Genomic DNA, 27,958 nt, shown 5'->3' with positions numbered 1-27,958 from the left:
AAAGACTATATAGATGGATGTTTCCTCAGGGTAAAGACTATATAGATTGATGTTTCCTCTCCTCAGGGTAAAGACTATATAGATTGATGTTTCCTCCCTCAGGGTAAAGACTATATAGATTGATGTTTCCTCAGGGTAAAGACTATATAGATTGATGTTTCCTCAGGGTAAAGACTATATAGATTGATGTTTCCTCAGGGTAAAGACTATATAGATTGATGTTTCCTCTCCTCAGGGTAAAGACTATATAGATTGATGTTTCCTCAGGGTAAAGACTATATAGATTGATGTTTCCTCAGGGTAAAGACTATATAGATTGTTGTTTCCTTCCCTCAGTGTAAAGACTATATAGATTGATGTTTCCTCCCCTCAGGGTAAAGACTATATAGATTGATGTTTCCTCAGGGTAAAGACTATATAGATTGATGTTTCCTCAGGGTAAAGACTATATAGATTGATGTTTCCTCAGGGTAAAGACTATATAGATTGATGTTTCCTCAGGGTAAAGACTATATAGATTGATGTTTCCTCTCCTCAGGGTAAAGACTATATAGATTGATGTTTCCTCTCCTCAGGGTAAAGACTATATAGATTGATGTTTCCTCAGGGTAAAGACTATATAGATTGATGTTTCCTCAGGGTAAAGACTATATAGATTGATGTTTCCTCCTCAGGGTAAAGACTATATAGATTGATGTTTCCTCAGGGTAAAGACTATATAGATTGATGTTTCCTCAGGGTAAAGACTATATAGATTGATGTTTCCTCAGGGTAAAGACTATATAGATTGATGTTTCCTCTCCTCAGGGTAAAGACTATATAGATTGATGTTTCCTCTCCTCAGGGTAAAGACTATATAGATTGATGTTTCCTCTCCTCAGGGTAAAGACTATATAGATTGATGTTTCCTCCTCAGGGTAAAGACTATATAGATTGATGTTTCCTCAGGGTAAAGACTATATAGATTGATGTTTCCTCAGGGTAAAGACTAGGGTAAAAGACTATATAGATTGATGTTTCCTCAGGGTAAAGACTATATAGATTGATGTTTCCTCAGGGTAAAGACTATATAGATTGATGTTTCTCCTCCTATATAGATTGATGTTTCCTCTCCTCAGGGTAAAGACTATATAGATTGATGTTTCCTCAGGGTAAAGACTATATAGATTGATGTTTCCTCTCAGGGTAAAGACTATATAGATTGATGTTTCCTCTCCTCAGGGTAAAGACTATATAGATTGATGTTTCCTCAGGGTAAAGACTATATAGATTGATGTTTCCTCAGGGTAAAGACTATATAGATTGATGTTTCCTCTCCTCAGGGTAAAGACTATATAGATTGATGTTTCCTCAGGGTAAAGACTATATAGATTGATGTTTCCTCTCCTCAGGGTAAAGACTATATAGATTGATGTTTCCTCTCCTCAGGGTAAAGACTATATAGATTGATGTTTCCTCTCCTCAGGGTAAAGACTATATAGATTGATGTTTCCTCAGGGTAAAGACTATATAGATTGATGTTTCCTCTCCTCAGGGTAAAGACTATATAGATTGATGTTTCCTCAGGGTAAAGACTATATAGATTGATGTTTCCTCTCCTCAGGGTAAAGACTATATAGATTGATGTTTCCTCAGGGTAAAGACTATATAGATTGATGTTTCCTCAGGGTAAAGACTATATAGATTGATGTTTCCTCAGGGTAAAGACTATATAGATTGATGTTTCCTCTCCTCAGGGTAAAGACTATATAGATTGATGTTTCCTCTCTATATCAGGGTAAAGACTATATAGATTGATGTTTCCTCTCCTCAGGGTAAAGACTATATAGATTGATGTTTCCTCTCCTCAGGGTAAAGACTATATAGATTGATGTTTCCTCCTCAGGGTAAAGACTATATAGATTGATGTTTCCTCAGGGTAAAGACTATATAGATTGATGTTTCCTCTCCTCAGGGTAAAGACTATATAGATTGATGTTTCCTCCTCAGGGTAAAGACTATATAGATTGATGTTTCCTCTCCTCAGGGTAAAGACTATATAGATTGATGTTTCCTCTCCTCAGGGTAAAGACTATATAGATTGATGTTTCCTCAGGGTAAAGACTATATAGATTGATGTTTCCTCAGGGTAAAGACTATATAGATTGATGTTTCCTCAGGGTAAAGACTATATAGATTGATGTTTCCTCTCCTCAGGGTAAAGACTATATAGATTGATGTTTCCTCAGGGTAAAGACTATATAGATTGATGTTTCCTCAGGGTAAAGACTATATAGATTGATGTTTCCTCAGGGTAAAGACTATATAGATTGATGTTTCCTCTCCCTCAGGGTAAAGACTATATAGATTGATGTTTCCTCAGGGTAAAGACTATATAGATTGATGTTTCCTCAGGGTAAAGACTATATAGATTGATGTTTCCTCAGGGTAAAGACTATATAGATTGATGTTTCCTCTCCTCAGGGTAAAGACTATATAGATTGATGTTTCCTCAGGGTAAAGACTATATAGATTGATGTTTCCTCAGGGTAAAGACTATATAGATTGATGTTTCCTCTCCTCAGGGTAAAGACTATATAGATTGATGTTTCCTCAGGGTAAAGACTATATAGATTGATGTTTCCTCAGGGTAAAGACTATATAGATTGATGTTTCCTCTAAAGACTATATAGATTGATGTTTCCTCAGGGTAAAGACTATATAGATTGATGTTTCCTCTCCTCAGGGTAAAGACTATATAGATTGATGTTTCCTCAGGGTAAAGACTATATAGATTGATGTTTCCTCTCCTCAGGGTAAAGACTATATAGATTGATGTTTCCTCTCCTCAGGGTAAAGACTATATAGATGGATGTTTCTAGGGTAAAGACTAGATTGATGTTTCCTCTCCTCAGGGTAAAGACTATATAGATTGATGTTTCCTCAGGGTAAAGACTATATAGATTGATGTTTCCTCAGGGTAAAGACTATATAGATTGATGTTTCCTTCCCTCAGGGTAAAGACTATATAGATTGATGTTTCCTTCCCTCAGGGTAAAGACTATATAGATTGATGTTTCCTCAGGGTAAAGACTATATAGATTGATGTTTCCTCAGGGTAAAGACTATATAGATTGATGTTTCCTCTCCTCAGGGTAAAGACTATATAGATTGATGTTTCCTTCCCTCAGGGTAAAGACTATATAGATTGATGTTTCCTTCCCTCAGGGTAAAGACTATATAGATTGATGTTTCCTCGGGGTAAAGACTATATAGATTGATGTTTCCTCAGGGTAAAGACTATATAGATTGATGTTTCCTCTCCTCAGGGTAAAGACTATATAGATTGATGTTTCCTCCCCTCAGGGTAAAGACTATATAGATTGATGTTTCCTCAGGGTAAAGACTATATAGATTGATGTTTCCTCATGGTAAAGACTATATAGATTGATGCTTCCTTCCCTCAGGGTAAAGACTATATAGATTGATGTTTCCTCTCCTCAGGGTAAAGACTATATAGATTGATGTTTCCTCTCCTCAGGGTAAAGACTATATAGATTGATGTTTCCTCAGGGTAAAGACTATATAGATTGATGTTTCCTCAGGGTAAAGACTATATAGATTGATGTTTCCTCAGGGTAAAGACTATATAGATTGATGTTTCCTCTCCTCAGGGTAAAGACTATATAGATTGATGTTTCCTCAGGGTAAAGACTATATAGATTGATGTTTCCTCAGGGTAAAGACTATATAGATTGATGTTTCCTCAGGGTAAAGACTATATAGATTGATGTTTCCTCAGGGTAAAGACTATATAGATTGATGTTTCCTCAGGGTAAAGACTATATAGATTGATGTTTCCTCTCCTCAGGGTAAAGACTATATAGATTGATGTTTCCTCTCCTCAGGGTAAAAACTATATAGATTGATGTTTCCTCTCCTCAGGGTAAAGACTATATAGATTGATGTTTCCTCTCCTCAGGGTAAAGACTATATAGATTGATGTTTCCTCAGGGTAAAGACTATATAGATTGATGTTTCCTTCCCTCAGGGTAAAGACTATATAGATTGATGTTTCCTCAGGGTAAAGACTATATAGATTGATGTTTCCTCAGGGTAAAGACTATATAGATTGATGTTTCCTCAGGGTAAAGACTATATAGATTGATGTTTCCTCCCTCCTCAGGGTAAAGACTATATAGATTGATGTTTCCTCCTCAGGGTAAAGACTATATAGATTGATGTTTCCTCAGGGTAAAGACTATATAGATTGATGTTTCCTCTCCTCAGGGTAAAGACTATATAGATTGATGTTTCCTCAGGGTAAAGACTATATAGATTGATGTTTCCTCTCCTCAGGGTAAAGACTATATAGATTGATGTTTCCTCTCCTCAGGGTAAAGACTATATAGATTGATGTTCCTCTCCTCAGGGTAAAGACTATATAGATTGATGTTTCCTCTCCTCAGGGTAAAGACTATATAGATTGATGTTTCCTCTCCTCAGGGTAAAGACTATATAGATTGATGTTTCCTCTCCTCAGGGTAAAGACTATATAGATTGATGTTTCCTCAGGGTAAAGACTATATAGATTGATGTTTCCTCAGGGTAAAGACTATATAGATTGATGTTTCCTCTCCTCAGGGTAAAGACTATATAGATTGATGTTTCCTCAGGGTAAAGACTATATAGATTGATGTTTCCTCAGGGTAAAGACTATATAGATTGATGTTTCCTCTCCTCAGGGTAAAGACTTTATAGATTGATGTTTCCTCTCCTCAGGGTAAAGACTATATAGATTGATGTTTCCTCAGGGTAAAGACTATATAGATTGATGTTTCCTCAGGGTAAAGACTATATAGATTGATGTTTCCTCTCCTCAGGGTAAAGACTATATAGATTGATGTTTCCTCAGGGTAAAGACTATATAGATTGATGTTTCCTCAGGGTAAAGACTATATAGATTGATGTTTCCTCTCCTCAGGGTAAAGACTATATAGATTGATGTTTCCTCAGGGTAAAGACTATATAGATTGATGTTTCCTCAGGGTAAAGACTATATAGATTGATGTTTCCTCAGGGTAAAGACTATATAGATTGATGTTTCCTCAGGGTAAAGACTATATAGATTGATGTTTCCTCTCCTCAGGGTAAAGACTATATAGATTGATGTTTCCTCTCCTCAGGGTAAAGACTATATAGATGGATGTTTCCTCTCCTCAGGGTAAAGACTATATAGATTGATGTTTCCTCTCCTCAGGGTAAAGACTATATAGATTGATGTTTCCTCTCCTCAGGGTAAAGACTATATAGATTGATGTTTCCTCAGGGTAAAGACTATATAGATTGATGTTTCCTTCCCTCAGGGTAAAGACTATATAGATTGATGTTTCCTCAGGGTAAAGACTATATAGATTGATGTTTCCTCAGGGTAAAGACTATATAGATTGATGTTTCCTCAGGGTAAAGACTATATAGATTGATGTTTCCTCTCCTCAGGGTAAAGACTATATAGATTGATGTTTCCTTCCCTCAGGGTAAAGACTATATAGATTGATGTTTCCTTCCCTCAGGGTAAAGACTATATAGATTGATGTTTCCTCAGGGTAAAGACTATATAGATTGATGTTTCCTCAGGGTAAAGACTATATAGATTGATGTTTCCTCTCCTCAGGGTAAAGACTATATAGATTGATGTTTCCTCAGGGTAAAGACTATATAGATTGATGTTTCCTCAGGGAAAATACTATATAGATTGATGTTTCCTCCCCTCAGGGTAAAGACTATATAGATTGATGTTTCCTCCCCTCAGGGTAAAGACTATATAGATTGATGTTTCCTCTCCTCAGGGTAAAGACTATATAGATTGATGTTTCCTCTCCTCAGGGTAAAGACTATATAGATTGATGTTTCCTCAGGGTAAAGACTATATAGATTGATGTTTCCTCAGGGTAAAGACTATATAGATTGATGTTTCCTCTCCTCAGGGTAAAGACTATATAGATTGATGTTTCCTCTCCTCAGGGTAAAGACTATATAGATTGATGTTTCCTCAGGGTAAAGACTATATAGATTGATGTTTCCTCAGGGTAAAGACTATATAGATTGATGTTTCCTCAGGGTAAAGACTATATAGATTGATGTTTCCTCAGGGTAAAGACTATATAGATTGATGTTTCCTCAGGGTAAAGACTATATAGATTGATGTTTCCTCTCCTCAGGGTAAAGACTATATAGATTGATGTTTCCTCTCCTCAGGGTAAAAACTATATAGATTGATGTTTCCTCTCCTCAGGGTAAAGACTATATAGATTGATGTTTCCTCTCCTCAGGGTAAAGACTATATAGATTGATGTTTCCTCAGGGTAAAGACTATATAGATTGATGTTTCCTTCCCTCAGGGTAAAGACTATATAGATTGATGTTTCCTCAGGGTAAAGACTATATAGATTGATGTTTCCTCAGGGTAAAGACTATATAGATTGATGTTTCCTCAGGGTAAAGACTATATAGATTGATGTTTCCTCTCCTCAGGGTAAAGACTATATAGATTGATGTTTCCTTCCCTCAGGGTAAAGACTATATAGATTGATGTTTCCTTCCCTCAGGGTAAAGACTATATAGATTGATGTTTCCTCAGGGTAAAGACTATATAGATTGATGTTTCCTCAGGGTAAAGACTATATAGATTGATGTTTCCTCTCCTCAGGGTAAAGACTATATAGATTGATGTTTCCTCAGGGTAAAGACTATATAGATTGATGTTTCCTCAGGGAAAAGACTATATAGATTGATGTTTCCTCCCCTCAGGGTAAAGACTATATAGATTGATGTTTCCTCCCCTCAGGGTAAAGACTATATAGATTGATGTTTCCTCTCCTCAGGGTAAAGACTATATAGATTGATGTTTCCTCTCCTCAAGGTAAAGACTATGTTGTTTCATGTATAGAATAGATAGGACATTGAATAGTCTCTGAAGCCTGTTTGTGTCCTTCGTGTTCTGATGTTGGTCTGACCCCTCCCTTCAGGGGGCGGTTCCTAAGGGCAACGCCACCAAAGAGTACATGGACAGTCTGCAGCTGAAACCTGGAGAGGTCATCTATAAATGTCCCAAGTGTTGCAGCATCAAGCCACAGAGGGCCCATCACTGCAGGTAGACACCATGACAGAGATGGTATAGATCTCTATAGATACGTATCACATCAAGCCACAGAGGGCCCATCAGTGCAGGTAGACACCATGACAGAGATGGTATAGATATCTATAGATACGTATCACATCAAGCCACAGAGGGCCCATCAGTGCAGGTAGACACCATGACAGAGATGGTATAGATCTCTATAGATACGTATCACATCAAGCCACAGAGGGCCCATCAGTGCAGGTAGACACCATGACAGAGATGGTATAGATCTCTATAGATACGTATCACATCAAGCCACAGAGGGCCCATCAGTGCAGGTAGACACCATGACAGAGATGGTATAGATCTCTATAGATACGTATCACATCAAGCCACAGAGGGCCCATCAGTGCAGGTAGACACCATGACAGAGATGGTATAGATATCTATAGAGACGTATCACATCAAGCCACAGAGGGCCCATCACTGCAGGTAGACACCATGACAGAGATGGTATAGATCTCTATAGATACGTATCACATCAAGCCACAGAGGGCCCATCAGTGCAGGTAGACACCATGACAGAGATGGTATAGATCTCTATAGATGCGTATCACATCAAGCCACAGAGGGCCCATCACTGCAGGTAGACACCATGACAGAGATGGTATAGATCTCTATAGATGCGTATCACATCAAGCCACAGAGGGCCCATCACTGCAGGTAGACACCATGACAGAGATGGTATAGATCTCTATAGAGACGTATCACATCAAGCCACAGAGGGCCCATCACTGCAGGTAGACACCATGACAGAGATGGTATAGATCTCTATAGAGACGTATCACATCAAGCCACAGAGGGCCCATCACTGCAGGTAGACACCATGACAGAGATGGTATAGATCTCTATAGATACGTATCACATCAAGCCACAGAGGGCCCATCAGTGCAGGTAGACACCATGACAGAGATGGTATAGATATCTATAGATACGTATCACATCAAGCCACAGAGGGCCCATCAGTGCAGGTAGACACCATGACAGAGATGGTATAGATATCTATAGATGCATACTGCAGGTGAGGGATACTCAGTGGCTTAAGGTGTCCGCATGCTTCCCAGACAAAACAGTTTGTGCATACAGTACCAGTCAAAAGTTTTAGAACACCTACTCATTCAAGGGTTTTTCTTTATTTTTACTATTTTCTACATTGTAGAATAATCGTAAAGACATCAAAGCTATGAAATAACACATGGAATCATGTAGTAACCAAAAAAGTGTTAAATAAATCAAAATAGATTTTAGATTCTTCAAAGAAGCCACTCTTTGCCTTTGCCTGATGACAGCTTTGTACACTCTTGGCATTCTCTCAACCAGCTTCATTAGGTAGTCACCTGGAATGCATTTCAATTAACAGGTGTGCCTTGTTAAAAGTTCATTTGTGGAATTTCTTTCCTTCTTAATGCGTTTGAGCCAATCAGTTGTGTGTTTGAGCCAATCAGTTGTGTGTTTGAGCCAATCAGTTGTGTGTTTGAGCCAATCAGTTGTGTGTTTGAGCCAATCAGTTGTGTGTTTGAGCCAATCAGTTGTGTGTTTGAGCCAATCAGTTGTGTGTTTGAGCCAATCAGTTGTGTGTTTGAGCCAATCAGTTGTGTGTTTGAGCCAATCAGTTGTGTGTTTGAGCCAATCAGTTGTGTGTTTGAGCCAATCAGTTGTGTGTTTGAGCCAATCAGTTGTGTGTTTGTTTGAGCCAATCAGTTGTGTGTTTGAGCCAATCAGTTGACAAGGTAGGGTTGGTATACAGAAGATAGCCCTATTTGGTTAAAGACCAAGTCCATATTATGGCAAGAACACCTCAAATAAGCAAAGAGTAACGACAATCCATCATTATTTTAAGACATGAAGGTCAGTCTTTGAAAGTTTCTTCAAGTGCAGTCGCAAAAATCATCAAGCGCTATGATGAAACTGGCTCTCATGAGGACCGCCACAGGAAAGAAAAACCCAGAGTTCCCTCTGCTGCAGAGGATAAATTCATTAGAGTTACCAGCCTCAGAAATTGATGCCCACATAAATGCTTCAGTTCAAATAACAGACACATCTCAACATCAACTGTTCAGAGGAGACTGAGTGAATCAGGCCTTCATGGTCGAATTGCTGCAGAGAAACCACTACTAAAGGACACCAATAAGAAGAAGAGACTTGCTTGGGCCAAGTAACACGAGCAATGGACATTTAGACTGGTGGAAATCTCCTTTGGTCTGATGTGAGATTTTTGGTTCCAACCTCCGTGACTTTGTGAGATGCAGAGTAGGTGAACGGATGATCTCCAGATGTGTGGTTCCCACCGTGAAGCATGGAGGAGGAGGTGTGATGGTGTGGGGGTGCTTTGCTGGAGACACTGTCAGTGATTTATTTAGAATTCTAGGCACACTTAACCAGCATGGCTACCACAGCATTCTGCAGTGATACACCATCCCATCTGGTTTGCGCTGAGTGGATTATAATTTGTTTTTCAACAGCACAATGACCCAACACACCTCCAGGCTGTGTAAGGCCTATTTGACCAAGAAGGAGAGTGATGGAGTGCTGCATCAGATGACCTGGCCTCCACAATCACCTGACCTCAACCTATTTGAGATGGTTTGGAATGAGTTGGACCGCAGAGTGAAGGAAAAGCAGCCAATAAGTGCTCAGCATATGTGGGATCTCATTCAAGACTGTTGGAAAAGCATTCCAGGTGAGGCTGGTTGAGAGAATGCAAAAACTGTGCAAAGGGTGGCTATTTTGAAGAATCTCAAATATAAAATATACTTTGACTTGTTTAACACTTTTTTGGTTACCACATGATTCCAAACGTGTTATTCCATAGTTTTGATGTCTTCACTATTATTCTACAATGTAGAAAATAGTAAAACACTCATTCAGGGTTCACCTAGCTGAGTTCACACTAAAGCATGCTGACGCCTACACACACACACACACACACACACACACACACACACACACACAGGTTACAGAGAGAGCACAGCAGGTAAGGGAAGAGCCTGACAAACCAACTGGCTCACACCATCTTAACACTGGCTCACACCATCTTAACACTGGCTCACACCATCTTAACACTGGCTCACACCATCTTAACACTGGTTAACACCATCTTAACACTGGCTCACACCGTCTCAACACTGGTTAACACCATCTCAACACTGGTTAACACCATCTCAACACTGGTTAACACCATCTCAACACTGGTTAACACCATCTCAACACTGGTTAACACCATCTCAACACTGGTTAACACCATCTCAACACTGGTTAACACCATCTCAACACTGGTTAACACCATCTCAACACTGGTTAACACCATCTCAACACTGGTTAACACCATCTCACTGGTTAGGCCAATAGCTCCTCTAGTTAATGTCCATTACTCCTTCTAGTTGGGGTTCAACTTGCCTTTACCATCTAATACATTGTGTGTCACTGCATGTATTGGCTACTGTTTGTCACCTTGCAGTTTGTACGGTTGTACAGTCATATAATCACACATTTCTTCCAGGGTCTTTGTCAAAGGAATTAATGTAGGTTTTCCATCTCCCCTCTCCTCGCCTGCAGTATCTGTAAGCGCTGTATCCGTAAGATGGACCACCACTGTCCCTGGGTCAACAACTGTGTCGGGGAGAAGAACCAGCGCTTCTTTGTGCTCTTCACTGTAAGTACCTGATGTCAAGTCCTACCGTACCTCAGTGTAGGGGGATCCTTCCTGACTGTACCTCATTATGTCAGGTCCTCAGTGTAGGGGGAATCCTTCCTGACTGTACCTCATTATGTCAGGTCCTCAGTGTAGGGGGGATCCTTCCTGACTGTACCTCATTATGTCAGGTCCTCAGTGTAGGGGGAATCCTTCCTGACTGTACCTCATTATGTCAGGTCCTCAGTGTAGGGGGATCCTTCCTGACTGTACCTCCATTATGTCAGGTCCTCAGTGTAGGGGGATCCTTCCTGACTGTACCTCATTATGTCAGGTCCTCAGTGTAGGGGGATCCTTCCTGACTGTACCTCATTATGTCAGGTCCTCAGTGTAGGGGGATCCTTCCTGACTGTACCTCATTATGTCAGGTCCTCAGTGTAGGGGGATCCTTCCTGACTGTACCTCATTATGTCAGGTCCTCAGTGTAGGGGGATCCTTCCTGACTGTACCTCATTATGTCAGGTCCTCAGTGTAGGGGGATCCTTCCTGACTGTACCTCATTATGTCAGGTCCTCAGTGTAGGGGGATCCTTCCTGACTATACCTCATTATGTCAGGTCCTCAGTGTAGGGGGATCCTTCCTGACTGTACCTCATTATGTCAGGTCCTCAGTGTAGGGGGATCCTTCCTGACTGTACCTCATTATGTCAGGTCCTCAGTGTAGGGGGATCCTTCCTGACTGTACCTCATTATGTCAGGTCCTCAGTGTAGGGGGATCCTTCCTGACTGTACCTCATTATGTCAGGTCCTCAGTGTAGGGGGATCCTTCCTGACTGTACCTCATTATGTCAGGTCCTCAGTGTAGGGGGATCCTTCCTGACTGTACCTCATTATGTCAGGTCCTCAGTGTAGGGGGATCCTTCCTGACTGAACCTCATTATGTCAGGTCCTCAGTGTAGGGGGATCCTTCCTGACTGTACCTCATTATGTCAGGTCCTCAGTGTAGGGGGATCCTTCCTGACTGTACCTCATTATGTCAGGTCCTCAGTGTAGGGGGATCCTTCCTGACTGTACCTCATTATGTCAGGTCCTCAGTGTAGGGGGATCCTTCCTGACTGTACCTCATTATGTCAGGTCCTCAGTGTAGGGGGATCCTTCCTGACTGTACCTCATTATGTCAGGTCCTCAGTGTAGGGGGATCCTTCCTGACTGTACCTCATTATGTCAGGTCCTCAGTGTAGGGGGATCCTTCCTGACTGTACCTCATTATGTCAGGTCCTACCGTACCTCAGTGTAGGGGGATCCTTCCTGACTATACCTCATTATGTCAGGTCCTACCATACCTCAGTGTAGGGGGATCCTTCCTGACTGTACCTCATTATGTCAGGTCCTCAGTGTAGGGGGATCCTTCCTGACTGTACCTTATGTCAGGTCCTACCATACCTCAGTGTAGGGGGATCCTTCCTGACTGTACCTCATTATGTCAGGTCCTCAGTGTAGGGGGATCCTTCCTGACTGTACCTCATTATGTCAGGTCCTCAGTGTAGGGGGGGATCCTTCCTGACTGTACCTCATTATGTCAGGTCCTCAGTGTAGGGGGAATCCTTCCTGACTGTACCTCATTATGTCAGGTCCTCAGTGTAGGGGAATCCTTCCTGACTGTACCTCATTATGTCAGGTCCTCAGTGTAGGGGAATCCTTCCTGACTGTACCTCATTATGTCAGGTCCTCAGTGTAGGGGAGATCCTTCCTGACTGTACCTCATTATGTCAGGTCCTCAGTGTAGGGGGATCCTTCCTGACTGTACCTCATTATGTCAGGTCCTCAGTGTAGGGGGATCCTTCCTGACTGTACCTCATTATGTCAGGTCCTCAGTGTAGGGGGATCCTTCCTGACTGTACCTCATTATGTCAGGTCCTACCGGACCTCAGTGTAGGGGAATCCTTCCTGACTATACCTCATTATGTCAGGTCCTACCATACCTCAGTGTAGGGGGAATCCTTCCTGACTATACCTCATTATATCAGGTCCTCAGTGTAGGGGGGATCCTTCCTGACTGTACCTCATTATGTCAGGTCCTCAGTGTAGGGGGGATCCTTCCTGACTGTACCTCATTATGTCAGGTCCTCAGTGTAGGGGGGATCCTTCCTGACTGTACCTCATTATGTCAGGTCCTCAGTGTAGGGGGGATCCTTCCTGACTGAACCTCATTATGTCAGGTCCTCAGTGTAGGGGGATCCTTCCTGACTGTACCTCATTATGTCAGGTCCTACCGGACCTCAGTGTAGGGGAATCCTTCCTGACTATACCTCATTATGTCAGGTCCTACCATACCTCAGTGTAGGGGAAATCCTTCCTGACTATACCTCATTATGTCAGGTCCTCAGTGTAGGGGGATCCTTCCTGACTGTACCTCATTATGTCAGGTCCTCAGTGTAGGGGGATCCTTCCTGACTGTACCTCATTATGTCAGGTCCTCAGTGTAGGGGGATCCTTCCTGACTGTACCTCATTATGTCAGGTCCTCAGTGTAGGGGGATCCTTCCTGACTGAACCTCATTATGTCAGGTCCTCAGTGTAGGGGGATCCTTCCTGACTGTACCTCATTATGTCAGGTCCTCAGTGTAGGGGGATCCTTCCTGACTGTACCTCATTATGTCAGGTCCTCAGTGTAGGGGGATCCTTCCTGACTGTACCTCATTATGTCAGGTCCTACCGTACCTCAGTGTAGGGGGATCCTTCCTGACTATACCTCATTATGTCAGGTCCTACCATACCTCAGTGTAGGGGGATCCTTCCTGACTGTACCTCATTATGTCAGGTCCTCAGTGTAGGGGGAATCCTTCCTGACTGTACCTCCATTATGTCAGGTCCTACCGTACCTCAGTGTAGGGGGATCCTTCCTGACTGTACCTCATTATGTCAGGTCCTCAGTGTAGGGGGATCCTTCCTGACTGTACCTCATTATGTCAGGTCCTCAGTGTAGGGGGATCCTTCCTGACTGTACCTCATTATGTCAGGTCCTCAGTGTAGGGGGGATCCTTCCTGACTGTACCTCATTATGTCAGGTCCTACCGGACCTCAGTGTAGGGGGAATCCTTCCTGACTATACCTCATTATGTCAGGTCCTACCATACCTCAGTGTAGGGGGGGATCCTTCCAGACTGTACCTCATTATGTCAGGTCCTCAGTGTAGGGGGAATCCTTCCTGACTGTACCTCATTATGTCAAGTCCTACTGTACCTCAGTGTAGATCCTTCCTGACTGTACCTCATTATGTCTAGTCTTCAGTGTAGGGGAATCCTTCCTGACTGTACCTCATTATGTCAAGTCCTACTGTACCTCAGTTTAGATCCTTCCTGACTGTACCTCATCATGTCAGGTCCTATTGTACCTCAGTGTAGATCCTTCCTGACTGTACCTCATTATATCAGGACCTCAGTGTAGGGGAATCCTTCCTGACTGTACCTCATTATGTCAGGTCCTACCGTACCTCAGTGTAGGGGGATCCTTCCAGACTGTACCTCATTATGTCAGGTCCTACCATACCTCAGTGTAGGGGAATCCTTCCTGACTGTACCTCATTATGTCAGGTCCTCAGTGTAGGGGTGAATCCTTCCTGACTGTACCTTATGTCAGGTCCTACCATACCTCAGTGTAGGGGGAATCCTTCCTGACTGTACCTCATTATGTCAGGTCCTCAGTGTAGGGGTGAATCCTTCCTGACTGTACCTTATGTCAGGTCCTACCATACCTCAGTGTAGGGGAATCCTTCCTGACTGTACCTCATTATGTCAGGTCTTCAGTGTAGGGGATACTTCCTGACTGTACCTCATTATGTCAGGTCCTACCATACCTCAGTGTAGGGGGAATCCTGTAGGGGGGAATCCTGAGAGCTGTGGTGACTGACTATTGCTTACATTAATGTCCAGCAAGTGATGTTTATCTATCCCAGCGTCTGTGTGGGTAATAACTCTTTATTCACTGTTTTCTCTCTCGCCCTCTTCCTCTCCACCTCTTTCTGTCTCTCTCTCTCTCTCTCTCTCCACCTCTCTTTCTGTCTCTCTCTCTCTTCCTCTCCACCTCTTTCTGTGTCTCTCTCTCTCCACCTCTCTTTCTGTCTCTCTCTCTCTTCCTCTCCACCTCTTTCTGTGTCTCTCTCTCTCCACCTCTCTTTCTGTGTCTCTCTCCCTCCCGCTCACTTTCCCCTTTCTACTCTCTCCTGTTCCCTCTCTCTCCCACCTCACCATTCCTCTCTTTACCTCCTTCCCCTCTCCTCCCTTCTCTCCTCCCGTCTCTCCTCCTCCCTCTCTCCTTCCCCTATCCCTCTCCTTTCTCTGACTCTAATTACCCTCTCCTTCCCCACTCCTCCCTTCTCTCCTCCTCCCTCTCTCCTTCCCCTATCCCTCTCCTTTCTCTGACTCTAATTACCCTCTTCTTCCCCACTCCTCCCTTCTCTCCTCCTCCCTCTCTCCTTCCCCTATCCCTCTCCTTTCTCTGACTCTAATTACCCTCTTCTTCCCCTCTCCTCCCGTCTCCTCCTCCCTCTCTCCTTCCCCTATCCCTCTCCTTTCTCTGACTCTAATTACCCTCTTCTTCCCCTCTCCTCCCGTCTCTCCTCCTCCCTCTCTCTTCCCCTATCCCTCTCCTTTCTCTGACTCTAATTACCCTCTTCTTCCCCTCTCCTCCCATCTCTCCTCCTCCCTCTCTCCTTCCCCTATCCCTCTCCTTTCTCTGACTCTAATTACCCTCTTCTTCCCCACTCCTCCCTTCTCTCCTCCTCCCTCTCTCCTTCCCCTATCCCTCTCCTTTCTCTGACTCTAATTACCCTCTTCTTCCCCTCTCCTCCCGTCTCTCCTCCTCCCTCTCTCCTTCCCCTATCCCTCTCCTTTCTCTGACTCTAATTACCCTCTTCTTCCCCTCTCCTCCTGTCTCTCCTCCTCCCTCTCTCCTTCCCCTATCCCTCTCCTTTCTCTGACTCTAATTACCCTCTTCTTCCCCTCTCCTCCCATCTCTCCTCCTCCCTCTCTCCTTCCCCTATCCCTCTCCTTTCTCTGACTCTAATTACCCTCTTCTTCCCCTCTCCTCCCTTCTCTCCTCCTCCCTCTCTCCTTCCCCTATCCCTCTCCTTTCTCTGACTCTAATTACCCTCTTCTTCCCCACTCCTCCCTTCTCTCCTCCCGTCTCTCCTCCTCCCTCTCTCCTTCCCCTATCCCTCTCCTTTCTCTGACTCTAATTACCCTCTTCTTCCCCTCTCCTCCCTTCTCTCCTCCTCCCTCTCTCCTTCCCCTATCCCTCTCCTTTCTCTGACTCTAATTACCCTCTTCTTCCCCACTCCTCCCTTCTCTCCTCCCGTCCTCCTCCTCCCTCTCTCCTTCCCCACGCCTCCCGTCTCTCTTCCTCCCTCTCTCCTTCCCCACTCCTCCCTTCTCTCTTCCTCCCTCTCTCCTCCCTTCAGATGTACATAGCTCTGATCTCGGTCTACGCCCTCTGCCTCAGTTTCCTACAGTTCTACAGCTGTGTCAATGACCAGTGGAATGGTAGGCTACTGTTTACTGCTACATTCACTGTGGCTACTGTTTACTGCTACATTCACTGTGGTAGGCTACTGTTTACTGCTACATTCACTGTGGTAGGCTACTGTTTACTGCTACATTCACTGTGGTAGTCTACTGTTACATTCACTGTGGTAGTCTACTGTTACATTCACTGTGGTAGTCTACTGTGGTAGGCTACTGTTACATTCACTGTGGTAGTCTACTGTTACATTCACTGTGGTAGGCTACTGTTACATTCACTGTGGTAGTCTACTGTGGTAGGCTACTGTTACATTCACTGTGGTAGTCTACTGTTACATTCACTGTGGTAGGCTACTGTTACATTCACTGTGGTAGTCTACTGCTACATTCACTGTGGTAGGCTACTGTTACATTCACTGTGGTAGTCTACTGTGGTAGGCTACTGTTACATTCACTGTGGTAGTCTACTGTGGTAGGCTACTGTTTACTGCTACATTCACTGTGGTAGTCTACTGTTACATTCACTGTGGTAGGCTACTGTTACATTCACTGTGGTAGTCTACTGTGGTAGGCTACTGTTTACTGCTACATTCACTGTGGTAGGCTACTGTTTACTGCTACATTCACTGTGGTAGGCTACTGCTACATTCACTGTGGTAGGCTACTGCTACATTCACTGTGGTAGGCTACTGTTTACTGCTACATTCACTGTGGTAGTCTACTGTTACATTCACTGTGGTAGGCTACTGTTACATTCACTGTGGTAGTCTACTGTGGTAGGCTACTGTTTACTGCTACATTCACTGTGGTAGGCTACTGTTTACTGCTACATTCACTGTGGTAGGCTACTGCTACATTCACTGTGGTAGGCTACTGCTACATTCACTGTGGTAGGCTACTGTTTACTTCTACATTCACTGTGGTAGGCTACTGTTACATTCACTGTGGTAGGCTACTTTTACATTCACTGTGGTAGGCTACTGTTTACTGCTACATTCACTGTTGTAGGCTACTGTTACATTCACTGTGGTAGGCTACTGTTTACTTCTACATTCACTGTGGTAGGCTACTGTTACATTCACTGTGGTAGGCTACTGTTTACTTCTACATTCACTGTGGTAGACTACTGTTTACTGCTACATTCACTGTGGTAGGCTACTGTTACATTCACTGTGGTAGGCTACTGTTTACTTCTACATTCACTGTGGTAGACTACTGTTTACTGCTACATTCACTGTTGTAGGCTACTGCTACATTCACTGTGGTAGGCTACTGTTTACTGCTACATTCACTGTGGTAGACTACTGTTTACTGCTACATTCACTGTGGTAGGCTACTGTTTACTTCTACATTCACTGTGGTAGGCTACTGTTACATTCACTGTGGTAGACTACTGTTACATTCACTGTTGTAGGCTACTGTTACATTCACTGTGGTAGGCTACTGTTACATTCACTGTGGTAGGCTACTGTTACATTCACTGTGGTAGGCTACTGTTTACTTCTATATTCACTGTGGTAGGCTACTGTTACATTCACTGTGGTAGACTACTGTTTACTTCTATATTCACTGTGGTAGGCTACTGTTACATTCACTGTGGTAGACTACTGTTTACTGCTACATTCACTGTGGTAGGCTACTGTTACATTCACTGTGGTAGGCTACTGTTACATTCACTGTTGTAGGCTACTGTTACATTCACTGTGGTAGTCTACTGTTTACTGCTACATTCACTGTGGTAGGCTACTGTTTACTGCTACATTCACTGTTGTAGGCTACTGTTACATTCACTGTGGTAGGCTACTGTGTTTCTATGTTTAGTGTAATGGCAGATATAGAGATAAAGCAAAGCAGTTCAACACAAACAACAACAACAGAGTTACACATGGAGTAAAACAAACATACAATCAATAATACAGTAGAAAAATCTATATACAGCATGTGAGGTAGGAGAAGAGAGGTAAGGCAATAAATAGGCCATGGTGGCAAAGTAGTGGTGAGTAGTATATGGGGCTTTGGTGACAAAACGGATGGCACTGTGATAGACTGCATCCAATTTATTGAGTAGGGTATTGGAGGCTATTTTGTGAATGACATCGCCAAAGTCGAGGATCGGTAGTATGGTCAGTTTTACGGGGTATGTTTGGCAGCATGAGTGAAGGATGCTTTGTTGCGAAATAGGAAGCTGATTCTAGATTTAATTTCGGATTGGAGATGCTTAATGTGAGTCTGGAAGGAGAGTTCTCAGTCTAACCAGACACCCAGGTATTTGTAGTTGTCCACGTATTCTAAGTCAGAACTGTCCAGAGTAGTGATGCTGGACGGGCGGGCAGGTGCGGACAGCGATCGGTTGAAGAGCATGCATTTAGTTTTACTTGCGTTTAAGAGCAGTTGGAGGCCATGGATGGAGAGTTGAATGGCATTGAAGCTCATCTGGAGGTTAGTTAACACAGTGTCCAAAGAAGGGCCAGATGTATACAGAATGGTGTCGTCTGCGTAGTGGTGGATGAGAGAATCACCAGCAGCAAGAGCGACATCATTGATGTATACATAGAAGAGAGTCGGCCCGAGAATTGAACCCTGTGGCACCCCCATAGAGACTGCCAGAGGTCCAGACAACAACCTCCAATTTAACACACTGAACTCTATCAGAGAAGTAGTTGGTGAACCAGGTGAGGCAGTCATTTGAGAAACCAAGGCTGTTGAGTCTGCCGATAAGAATGCAGTGATTGACAGAGTCGAAAACCTTGAAGACTTTAGAAAGACAGGGTAGGATAGATATAGGTCTATAACAGTTTGGGTCTAGAGTGTTTCCACCTCTGAAGAGGGGGATGACCGCGGCAGGTTTCCGATCTTTAGGAATCTCAGACGATACGAAAGAGAGGTTGAACAGGCTAGTAATAAGGGTTGCAATAATTGCTGCGGATAATTTTAGAAAGAGAAGGTCCAGAGTGTCTAGGCTGGCTGATTTGTAGAGGTCCAGATTTTGCAGCTTTTTCAGAACATTGGCTATCTGGATTTGGGAGAAGGAGAAATGGGGAGGCTTGGGCATGTTGCTGAGGGGGGCACAGGGCTGTTGACCGGGGTAGGGGTAGCAAGGTGGAAAGCATGGCCAGCTGTAGAAAAATGCTTCTTGAAATTCCCAATTATCGTGTATTTATCAGTGGTGACAGTGTTTCCTATCTTCAGTGCAGTGGGCAGCTGGGAGGAGGTGCTCTTATTCTCCATGGTCTTTACAGTGTCCCAGAAGGAGGTGCTCTTATTCTCCATGGTCTTTACAGTGTCCCAGAAGGAGGTGCTCTTATTCTCCATGGACTTTAGTGTCCCAGAAGGAGGTGCTCTTATTCTCCATGGTCTTTACAGTGTCCCAGAAGGAGGTGCTCTTATTCTCCATGGACTTTACAGTGTCCCAGAAGGAGGTGCTCTTATTCTCCATGGTCTTTACAGTGTCCCAGAAGGAGGTGCTCTTATTCTCCATGGTCTTTACAGTGTCCCAGAAGGAGGTGCTCTTATTCTCCATGGTCTTTACAGTGTCCCAGGAGGAGGTGCTCTTATTCTCCATGGTCTTTACAGTGTCCCAGGAGGAGGTGCTCTTATTCTCCATGGTCTTTACAGTGTCCCAGGAGGAGGTGCTCTTATTCTCCATGGTCTTTACAGTGTCCCAGAAGGAGGTGCTCTTATTCTCCATGGTCTTTACAGTGTCCCAGAAGGAGGTGCTCTTATTCTCCATGGACTTTAGTGTCCCAGAAGGAGGTGCTCTTATTCTCCATGGTCTTTACAGTGTCCCAGAAGGAGGTGCTCTTATTCTCCATGGTCTTTACAGTGTCCCAGAAGGAGGTGCTCTTATTCTCCATGGTCTTTACAGTGTCCCAGGAGGAGGTGCTCTTATTCTCCATGGTCTTTACAGTGTCCCAGGAGGAGGTGCTCTTATTCTCCATGGTCTTTACAGTGTCCCAGGAGGAGGTGCTCTTATTCTCCATGGTCTTTACAGTGTCCCAGAAGGAGGTGCTCTTATTCTCCATGGTCTTTACAGTGTCCCAGGAGGAGGTGCTCTTATTCTCCATGGTCTTTACAGTGTCCCAGGAGGAGGTGCTCTTATTCTCCATGGTCTTCAGTGTCCCAGAACGTTTTGTAGTTTGTGTGAAAGGATGCAAAAATCTGTTTGAAAAAGCTGGCCTTTGCTTTCCTAACTGCCTGTGTATATTGGTTCCTAACTTCCCTGAAAAGTTGCATATCGTGGGGGTATTCGATGCTACGCCACAGGATGTTTTTGTGCTGGTCAAGGGCAGTCAGGTCTGGAGTGAACCAAGGGCTATATCTGTTCCTGGTTCTAAATTTCTTGAATGGGGCATGCTTATTTAAGATGGTGAGGAAAGCACTTTTAATAAATAACCAGGCATCCTCTACTGACGGAATGAAGTCAATATCCTTCCAGGATACCCGGGCCAGGTCGATTTGAAAGGCCTGCTCCCTGAAGTGTTTTGGGGAGCGTTTGACAGTGATGAGGTTTGGTCGTTTGACCACAGACGCAGGCACTAGGCAGTGATCTCTGAGATCCTGGTTGAAGACAGCAGAGGTGTATTTGGAGGGCAGGTTGGTTAGGATGACATCTATGAGGTTGCCCGTGTTTACGGATTTGGGGTTGTATCTGGTAGGTTCATTGATGCAATCTACTGCAGAGATAGCCTGTAACTCCACCCCTTTGGTATTTCTATCTTGTTGGAAAATGTTATAGTTAGGGATGGAAATGTCAGGGTTTTTGGTGGCCTTCCTAAGCCAGGATTCAGACACAGCTAGGACATCCGCGTTGGCAGAGTGTGGTAAAGCAGTGAATAAAACAAACTTGAAGAGGCTTCTTATGTTAAAATGCATGAAACCAAGGTTTTTACGGTTACAGAAGTCATCAACAGAGATAGCCCTGGGGAATAGGAGTGGAGCTAGGCACTGCAGGACCTGGATTTACCTCTACATCACCAGAGGAACAGAGGAGGAGTAGGATGAGGGTGCGGCTAAAGGCTATAAAAACTGGTCGTCTAGTACGTTCGGAACAGAGTAAAAGGAGCAGGTTTCTGGGCACGGAAGAATAGACTCAAGGCATAATGTACAGACAAGGGTATGGTAGGATGTGAATACAGTGGAGGTAAACCTAGGCATTGAGTAACAATGAGAGGGGTATTGTCTCTAGAGACCCCTTTTAAACCAGGTGAGGTCACCGCATGTGTGGGAGGTGGAACAAAATGGTTAGCTGAGGCATATTGAGCAGGGCTGGAGGCTCTACAGTGAAATAAGACCGTAATCACTAACCAAAACAGCGATGGACAAGGCATATTTACAGGGAGAGGCGTGCGTAGCCGAGTGATCATGGGGTCTAGTGAGTAGCTAGGCGAGCTGGAGACACGGCGATTCAGACAGCTAGCGGGCCGGGGCTAGCAGACTCGCAGAAGTGCCTTGTGGGGGATGTCGCAACGGAAGAGTCTGTTGTAGCCCCCTCGGGCGGTTACGTTGGCAGACCAGTCGTGACAGATCGGCAGGGCTCTGTGTAATAAAAGGGTCCAGGCCAATTGGCAAAATAGGGATTGTAGCCCAAGTGGCTGATGGACCTCTTAAGCTAACAGTCCGATATGCTCTAGATAGCTAGCGGGCCGGGGCTAGCAGATGGGCATTCAGGGGAAGTCGTGACGGAGGAGCCTGTTGAAAACCCCCTTGGGCGGCTTATGTCGGTAGACCAGTCATGAAGGATCATCGGGGCTCCGTGTTAATAAAAGGGTCTTGGCAAAATGGGTATTGTATCCCAAGTGGCTGATGGACCTCTAGCACAGGCTAGCTCCAGGCTAATTGGTGCTTTCTTCAGGACAGAGACGTTAGCCAGGGGGTAGCAGCTAGCTAGCTGTGATGAACCAGATGAGAAGGTTCAGAGCGGTAGGAATCAATATATGTGGGGAAAAAGAGTCCAGTATGCTCTGGGTTGAATCGCGCTGTGCAGACTGGCAGGAGTTGTCCGGGCTAAAGGTTAACTTATGACCGCTAGCAGTGGCTAGCTGACTACTAGCTAGTTAGCTGGCTAGCTTCTGTTGGGGGTTCCGGTTCTAAATTAAGAAAATAGCAGATCTATACCACATTGGGTGAGGCGCGTTGCAGGAGAGTATGTGGAAGTTGAGGTTTAAAAAATATTATAGAAATAAATGCGAAGAAAAAATATATATACACTGGACGCGACAAGACGAAGACAAAGATGACTGCTACGCCATCTTGGATATGATTATGAAATAATGAGGATGATGATGATGAGGATGATGATTATAATAATGAAGAAGATTGATGATAATGATGTTTATAATAATAATAATGATGATGATGATGATGCATTTGATTTTAAATGCTTTTAAATGTTAATAGAACCTTTATGATCAGAGGACAAAATAATGACACCCCTCTCCTCCTCTGTCAAAATAATGACACCCCTCTCCTCCTCTGTCAAAATAATGACACCCCTCTCCTCCTCTGTCAAAATAATGACACCCCTCTCCTCCTCTGTCAAAATAATGACACCCCTCTCCTCCTCTGTCAAAATAATGACACCCCTCTCCTCCTCTGTCAAAATAATGACACCCCTCTCCTCCTCTGTCAAAATAATGACACCCCTCTCCTCCTCTGTCAAAATAATGACACCCCTCTCCTCCTCTGTCAAAATAATGACACCCCTCTCCTCCTCTGTCAAAATAATGACACCCTCTCCTCCTCTGTCAAAATAATGACACCCCTCTCCTCCTCTGTCAAAATAATGACACCCCTCTCCTCCTCTGTCAAAATAATGACACCGCTCTCCTCCTCTGTCAAAATAATGACACCTCTCTCCTCTGTCAAAATCCTCTCCCAAAATAATGACAAACAAATCCATCTCCCAGAATGCACCGACTTCTCTCCGCCAGTGGCGGTGATGCTGATGATCTTCCTCTGTCTGGAGGCCTTCCTCTTCCTCACCTTCACCGTGGTGATGTTCGGAACGCAGATACAATCCATCTGCAACGACGAGACGGTGAGGCACCAAGCTCTGTGGTCGTCACCACTTAAAGGAGCACTTGTCAAGGTTAACACATTATTACTGACACCGTGCCCAGCCTGCAGTGGTGGAAAACGCTCTGTGGTCGTCACCACTTAAAGGAACACTAGTCAAGGTTAACAGCAGTGGTGGAAAAAGTTCTCAATTGTCATACTTGAGTAAAAGTAAAGATACTTTAATAGAAAATGAATCAAGTGAAAGTGAAAGTCACCCAGTAAAATACTACTTGAGTGAAAGTCACCCAGTAAAATACTACTTGAGTGAAAGTCACCCAGTAAAATACTACTTGAGTGAAAGTCACCCAGTAAAATACTACTTGAGTGAAAGTCACCCAGTAAAATACTACTTGAGTGAAAGTCACCCAGGTAAAATACTACTTGAGTGAAAGTCACCCAGGTAAAATACTACTTGAGTGAAAGTCACCCAGGTAAAATACTACTTGAGTGAAAGTCACCCAGTAAAATACTACTTGAGTGAAAGTCACCCAGTAAAATACTACTTGAGTGAAAGTCACCCAGGTAAAATACTACTTGAGTAAAAGTCTTTGGTTTTAAATGTACCTACGTATCGAAAGTAAATGGACAAGTACAGTTGAAGTCGGAAGTTTACATACACTTAGGTTGGACTCATTAAAACTCGTTTTTCAACCACTCAACACATTTCTTGTTTACAAACTATAGTTTTGGCAAGTCGGTTAGGACATCTACTTTGTGCATGACACAAGTAATTTTTCCAACAATTGTTTACAAACAGATTATTTCACTTATAATTCACTGTATAACAATTCCAGTGGGTCAGAAGTTTACATACACTAAGCTGACTGCCTTTAAACAGTTTGGAATATTCAAGAAAATGATGTCATTGCTTTAGAAGCTTCTGATAGGCTTATTGACATCATTTGAGTCAATTGGAGGTGTACCTGTGGATGTATTTCAAGGCCTAGCTTCAAACTCAATGCCTCTTTGCTTGACATCATGGGAAAATCAAAAGAAATCAGCCAAGACCTCTGGTTCATCCTTGGGAGCATTTTCCAAATGCCTGAAGATACCACGTTCATCTGTACAAACAATAGTACGCAAGTATAAACACCATGGGACCACGCAGCCGTCATACCGCTCAGGAAGGAGACGCATTCTGTCTCCTAGAGATGAACGTACTTTGGTGCAAAAAGTGCAAATCAATCCCAGAACAACAGCAAAGGACCTTGTGAAGATGCTGGAGGAAACGGGTACAAAAGTATCTATATCCACAGTAAAACGAGTCCTATATCGACATAACCTGAAAGGCTCAGCAAGGAAGAAGTCACTGCTCCAAAACCGCCGTAAAAAAGCCAGACTACGGTTTGCAATTGCACATGGGGACAAAGATTGTACTTCTTGCAGAAATGTCCTCTGGTCTGATGAAACAAAAATAGAACTGTTTGGCCATAATGACCATCATGTTTGGAGGAAAAAGGGGGAGGCTTGTGAGCCGAAGAACACCATCCCAACCGTGAAGCACGAGGGTGGCAGCATCATGTTGTGGGGGTGACGGCATCATGCTGCGGGGGTGCTTTGCTGCAGGAGGGACTGGTGCACTTCACAAAATAGATGGCATCATGAGGAAAGAAAATTATGTGGATATATTGAAGCAACATCTCAAGACGTCAGTCAGGAAGTTGAAGCTTGGTCGTTAATGGGTCTTGCAATGACCCCAATCATACTTCCAAAGTTGTGGAAAAATAGCTTAAGGACAACAAAGTCTAGGTATTGGAGTGGCCATCACAAAGCCCTGACCTCAATCCTGTCTAAAATGTGTGGGCAGAACTGAAAAAGCATGTGCGAGCAAGGAGGCCTACAAACCTGACTCAGTTACCCAGCTCTGTCAGGAGGAATGGGCCAAAATTCACCCAACTTATTGTGTGAAGCTTGTGGAAGGCTACCTGAAACGTTTGACCCAAGTTAAACCATTTAAAGGCAATGCTACCTAATACTAATTGAGTGTATGTAAACTTCTGACCCATTGGGAATGTGATGAAAGAAATAAAAGCTGAAATAAATCATTCTCTCTACTATTATTGTGACATTTCACATTCTTAAAATAAAGTGGTGATTCTAACTGACCTAAGACAGGGAATTTTTACTCAGATCAAATGTCAGGAATTGTGAAGAACTGAGAGGTTAAGGGAGGTTAAAACTCTTACAGCTCCCCCCTACTTTGTGCAATTTCCGCCTGAAGACATACCCAAATCTAACAGCCTGTAGCTCAGGCACGGAACCAAGGATATGCATATTCTTGGTACCATTTGAAAGAAAACACTCTGAAGTTTGTGTTCATGTGAATTGAATGTAACACAATAGATCTGGTTTAGATAAAACAATGAAATAAACCATATGTTTTTTTTAATTTTTGTATCTTTAAAATTAACAAGATAAAACAAACATTCAGATAGGATGATGCGGACAATTTCAGTGAAAAATATAAGAGGGCAACAGTACTTGTGCAAAGTTTCAGAATGCTAACTTCCAAAATGAGATTTATCATGAGGTCACCCAGGTGTCCCACACAAGTAGCCCAAATGTACCCAAGTGGCCAAATTGGTGAAGGTATACATTTTGAAACAAATAACTATATACAAAATACCAAAATGTTACTCTTATACACCCCCCCCCAAGAAAATGAGAAAAGAAAATGGGGGGAAAGAAAATGGAAAAAAATATTCATTGATAAAAAAATATTATAAAATAATAGTAATAGAATAAATATATATTACATTTACAAAATAACATGGGTACCTATTTACACACTTTCAATATTTAGACCCTCAGTCCTCTATCAAATCAAATAAATTTATATAGCCCCAACCTAAAACCCCAAACAGCAAGCAATGCAGGTGTAGAAGCACGGTGGCTAGGAAAAACTCCCTAGAAAGGCCAAAACCTAGGAAGAAACCTAGAGAGGAACCAGGCTATGTGGGGTGGCCAGTCCTCTTCTGGCTGTGCCGGGTGCAGATTATAACAGAACATGGCCAAGATGTTCAAATGTTCATAAATGACCAGCATGGTCCAATACTAATAAGGCAGAGCAGTTGAAACTGGAGCAGCAGCACGGCCAGGTGGACTGGGGACAGCAAGGAGTCATCATGCCAGGTAGTCCTGGGGCATGGTCCTAGGGCTCAGGTCCTCCGAGAGAGAGAAAGAAAGAGAGAATTAGAGAGAGCATACTTAAATTCACACAGGACACCGGATAAGACAGGAGAAGTACTCCAGATATAACAAACTGACCCTAGCCCCCGACACAACTACTGCAGTATAAATACTGGAGGCTGAGACAGGAGGGGTCAGGAGACACTGTGGCCCCATCCGATGACACCCCCGGACAGGGCCAAACAGGAAGGATATAACCCCACCCACTTTGCCAAAGCACAGCCCCCACACCACTAGAGGGATATCTTCAACCACCAACTTACCATCCTGAGACAAGGCCGAGTATAGCCCACAAAGATCTCCACCACGGGCACAACCCAAGGGGGGGCGCCAACCCAGACAGGAAGATCACATCAGTGACTCAACCCACTCAAGTGACACACCCCTCCTAGGGACGGTATGGAAGAGCCCTAGTAAGCCAGTGACTCAGCCCCTGTAATAGGAGATGACTCAGCCCCTGAGTCATCTCCTAGTCTGACTGGACTACAGATCATTCTGGTCCAACTCCTTCAGTTTTCCCCTGATATCCATGAACAAATAGAACAAAATGTCTGTCCTGAATCGACCTAGTTGAGGCAGCAGTAGCACGGTTTCATTAAAACAGTGTGTTGACCAAAGTGTCTGTCTGTTGTCTGTGTCTGTCTGTCGGTCTGTGTCTGTTTCATCTCCCAGGAGATCGAGCGTCTGAAGAATGAGAAGCCGACGTGGGAGCGGCGTGTGCGCTGGGAGGGGATGAAGGCCGTGTTCGGAGGCCCGCCCTCCATCCTCTGGTTCAACCCATTCACCGGCCTGCGTCTGCGGCGCCTACTGATGACACGTACTACACGCCATAGTGGTGTGGAGTTCTCTGTCTGAGGGCTGAGCAGCCAAACACAGCTCTTCCCTGTCTGATAGCCTCGGACCTCTCTGCACAATCTGATTGCCCCAGACCTCTGGACAGTCTGATAGCCTCGGACCTCTCTGGACAGTCTGATAGCCCCGGACCTCTCTGGACCGTCTGATAGCCTCGGACCTCTCTGGACAGTCTGATAACCCCGGACCTCTCTGGACAGTCTGATAACCCCGGACCTCTCTGGACCGTCTGATAACCCCGGACCTCTCTGGACCGTCTGATAACCCCGGACCTCTCTGGACCGTCTGATAACCCCGGACCTCTCTGGACCGTCTGATAACCCCGGACCTCTCTGGACCGTCTGATAACCCCCGGACCTCTCTGGACTGTCTGATAACCCCGGACCTCTCTGGACCGTCTGATAACCCCGGACCTCTCTGGACCGTCTGATAACCCCGGACCTCTCTGGACCGTCTGATAACCTCTCTGGACCTCTGGACTGGACATCATGGGGTCTGGTAACCCCGGACCTCTCTGGAACAGCTGATAACCCCGGACCTGCACTGGACCG

General features: G+C 44.0%; 1 protein-coding gene across 1 annotated transcript in view; it reads left to right on the top strand.

The window, feature by feature from the left end:
* Window positions 1-27,483, top strand: part of LOC121845264 (palmitoyltransferase ZDHHC7-like) — a 48,157-nt gene extending 20,674 nt beyond the window's left edge. The window contains exons 2-6 of the mRNA XM_042316259.1: window positions 7,008-7,132; window positions 10,718-10,814; window positions 16,250-16,331; window positions 23,216-23,346; window positions 27,228-27,483. Of these exons, the coding sequence (XP_042172193.1) occupies window positions 7,008-7,132; window positions 10,718-10,814; window positions 16,250-16,331; window positions 23,216-23,346; window positions 27,228-27,410 (618 nt within the window). The 3' untranslated portion in view covers window positions 27,411-27,483. The remainder of the gene's footprint in view (window positions 1-7,007; window positions 7,133-10,717; window positions 10,815-16,249; window positions 16,332-23,215; window positions 23,347-27,227) is intronic.
* Window positions 27,484-27,958: the final 475 nt, after the last annotated feature.

Source organism: Oncorhynchus tshawytscha, unplaced genomic scaffold (genome assembly GCF_018296145.1).
Source record: "Oncorhynchus tshawytscha isolate Ot180627B unplaced genomic scaffold, Otsh_v2.0 Un_contig_4953_pilon_pilon, whole genome shotgun sequence".
Taxonomy (NCBI): Eukaryota; Metazoa; Chordata; class Actinopteri; order Salmoniformes; family Salmonidae; genus Oncorhynchus; species Oncorhynchus tshawytscha.
Note: the sequence above shows the minus strand (reverse complement) of the source record. Positions and strands in the feature narration are given on the sequence as shown.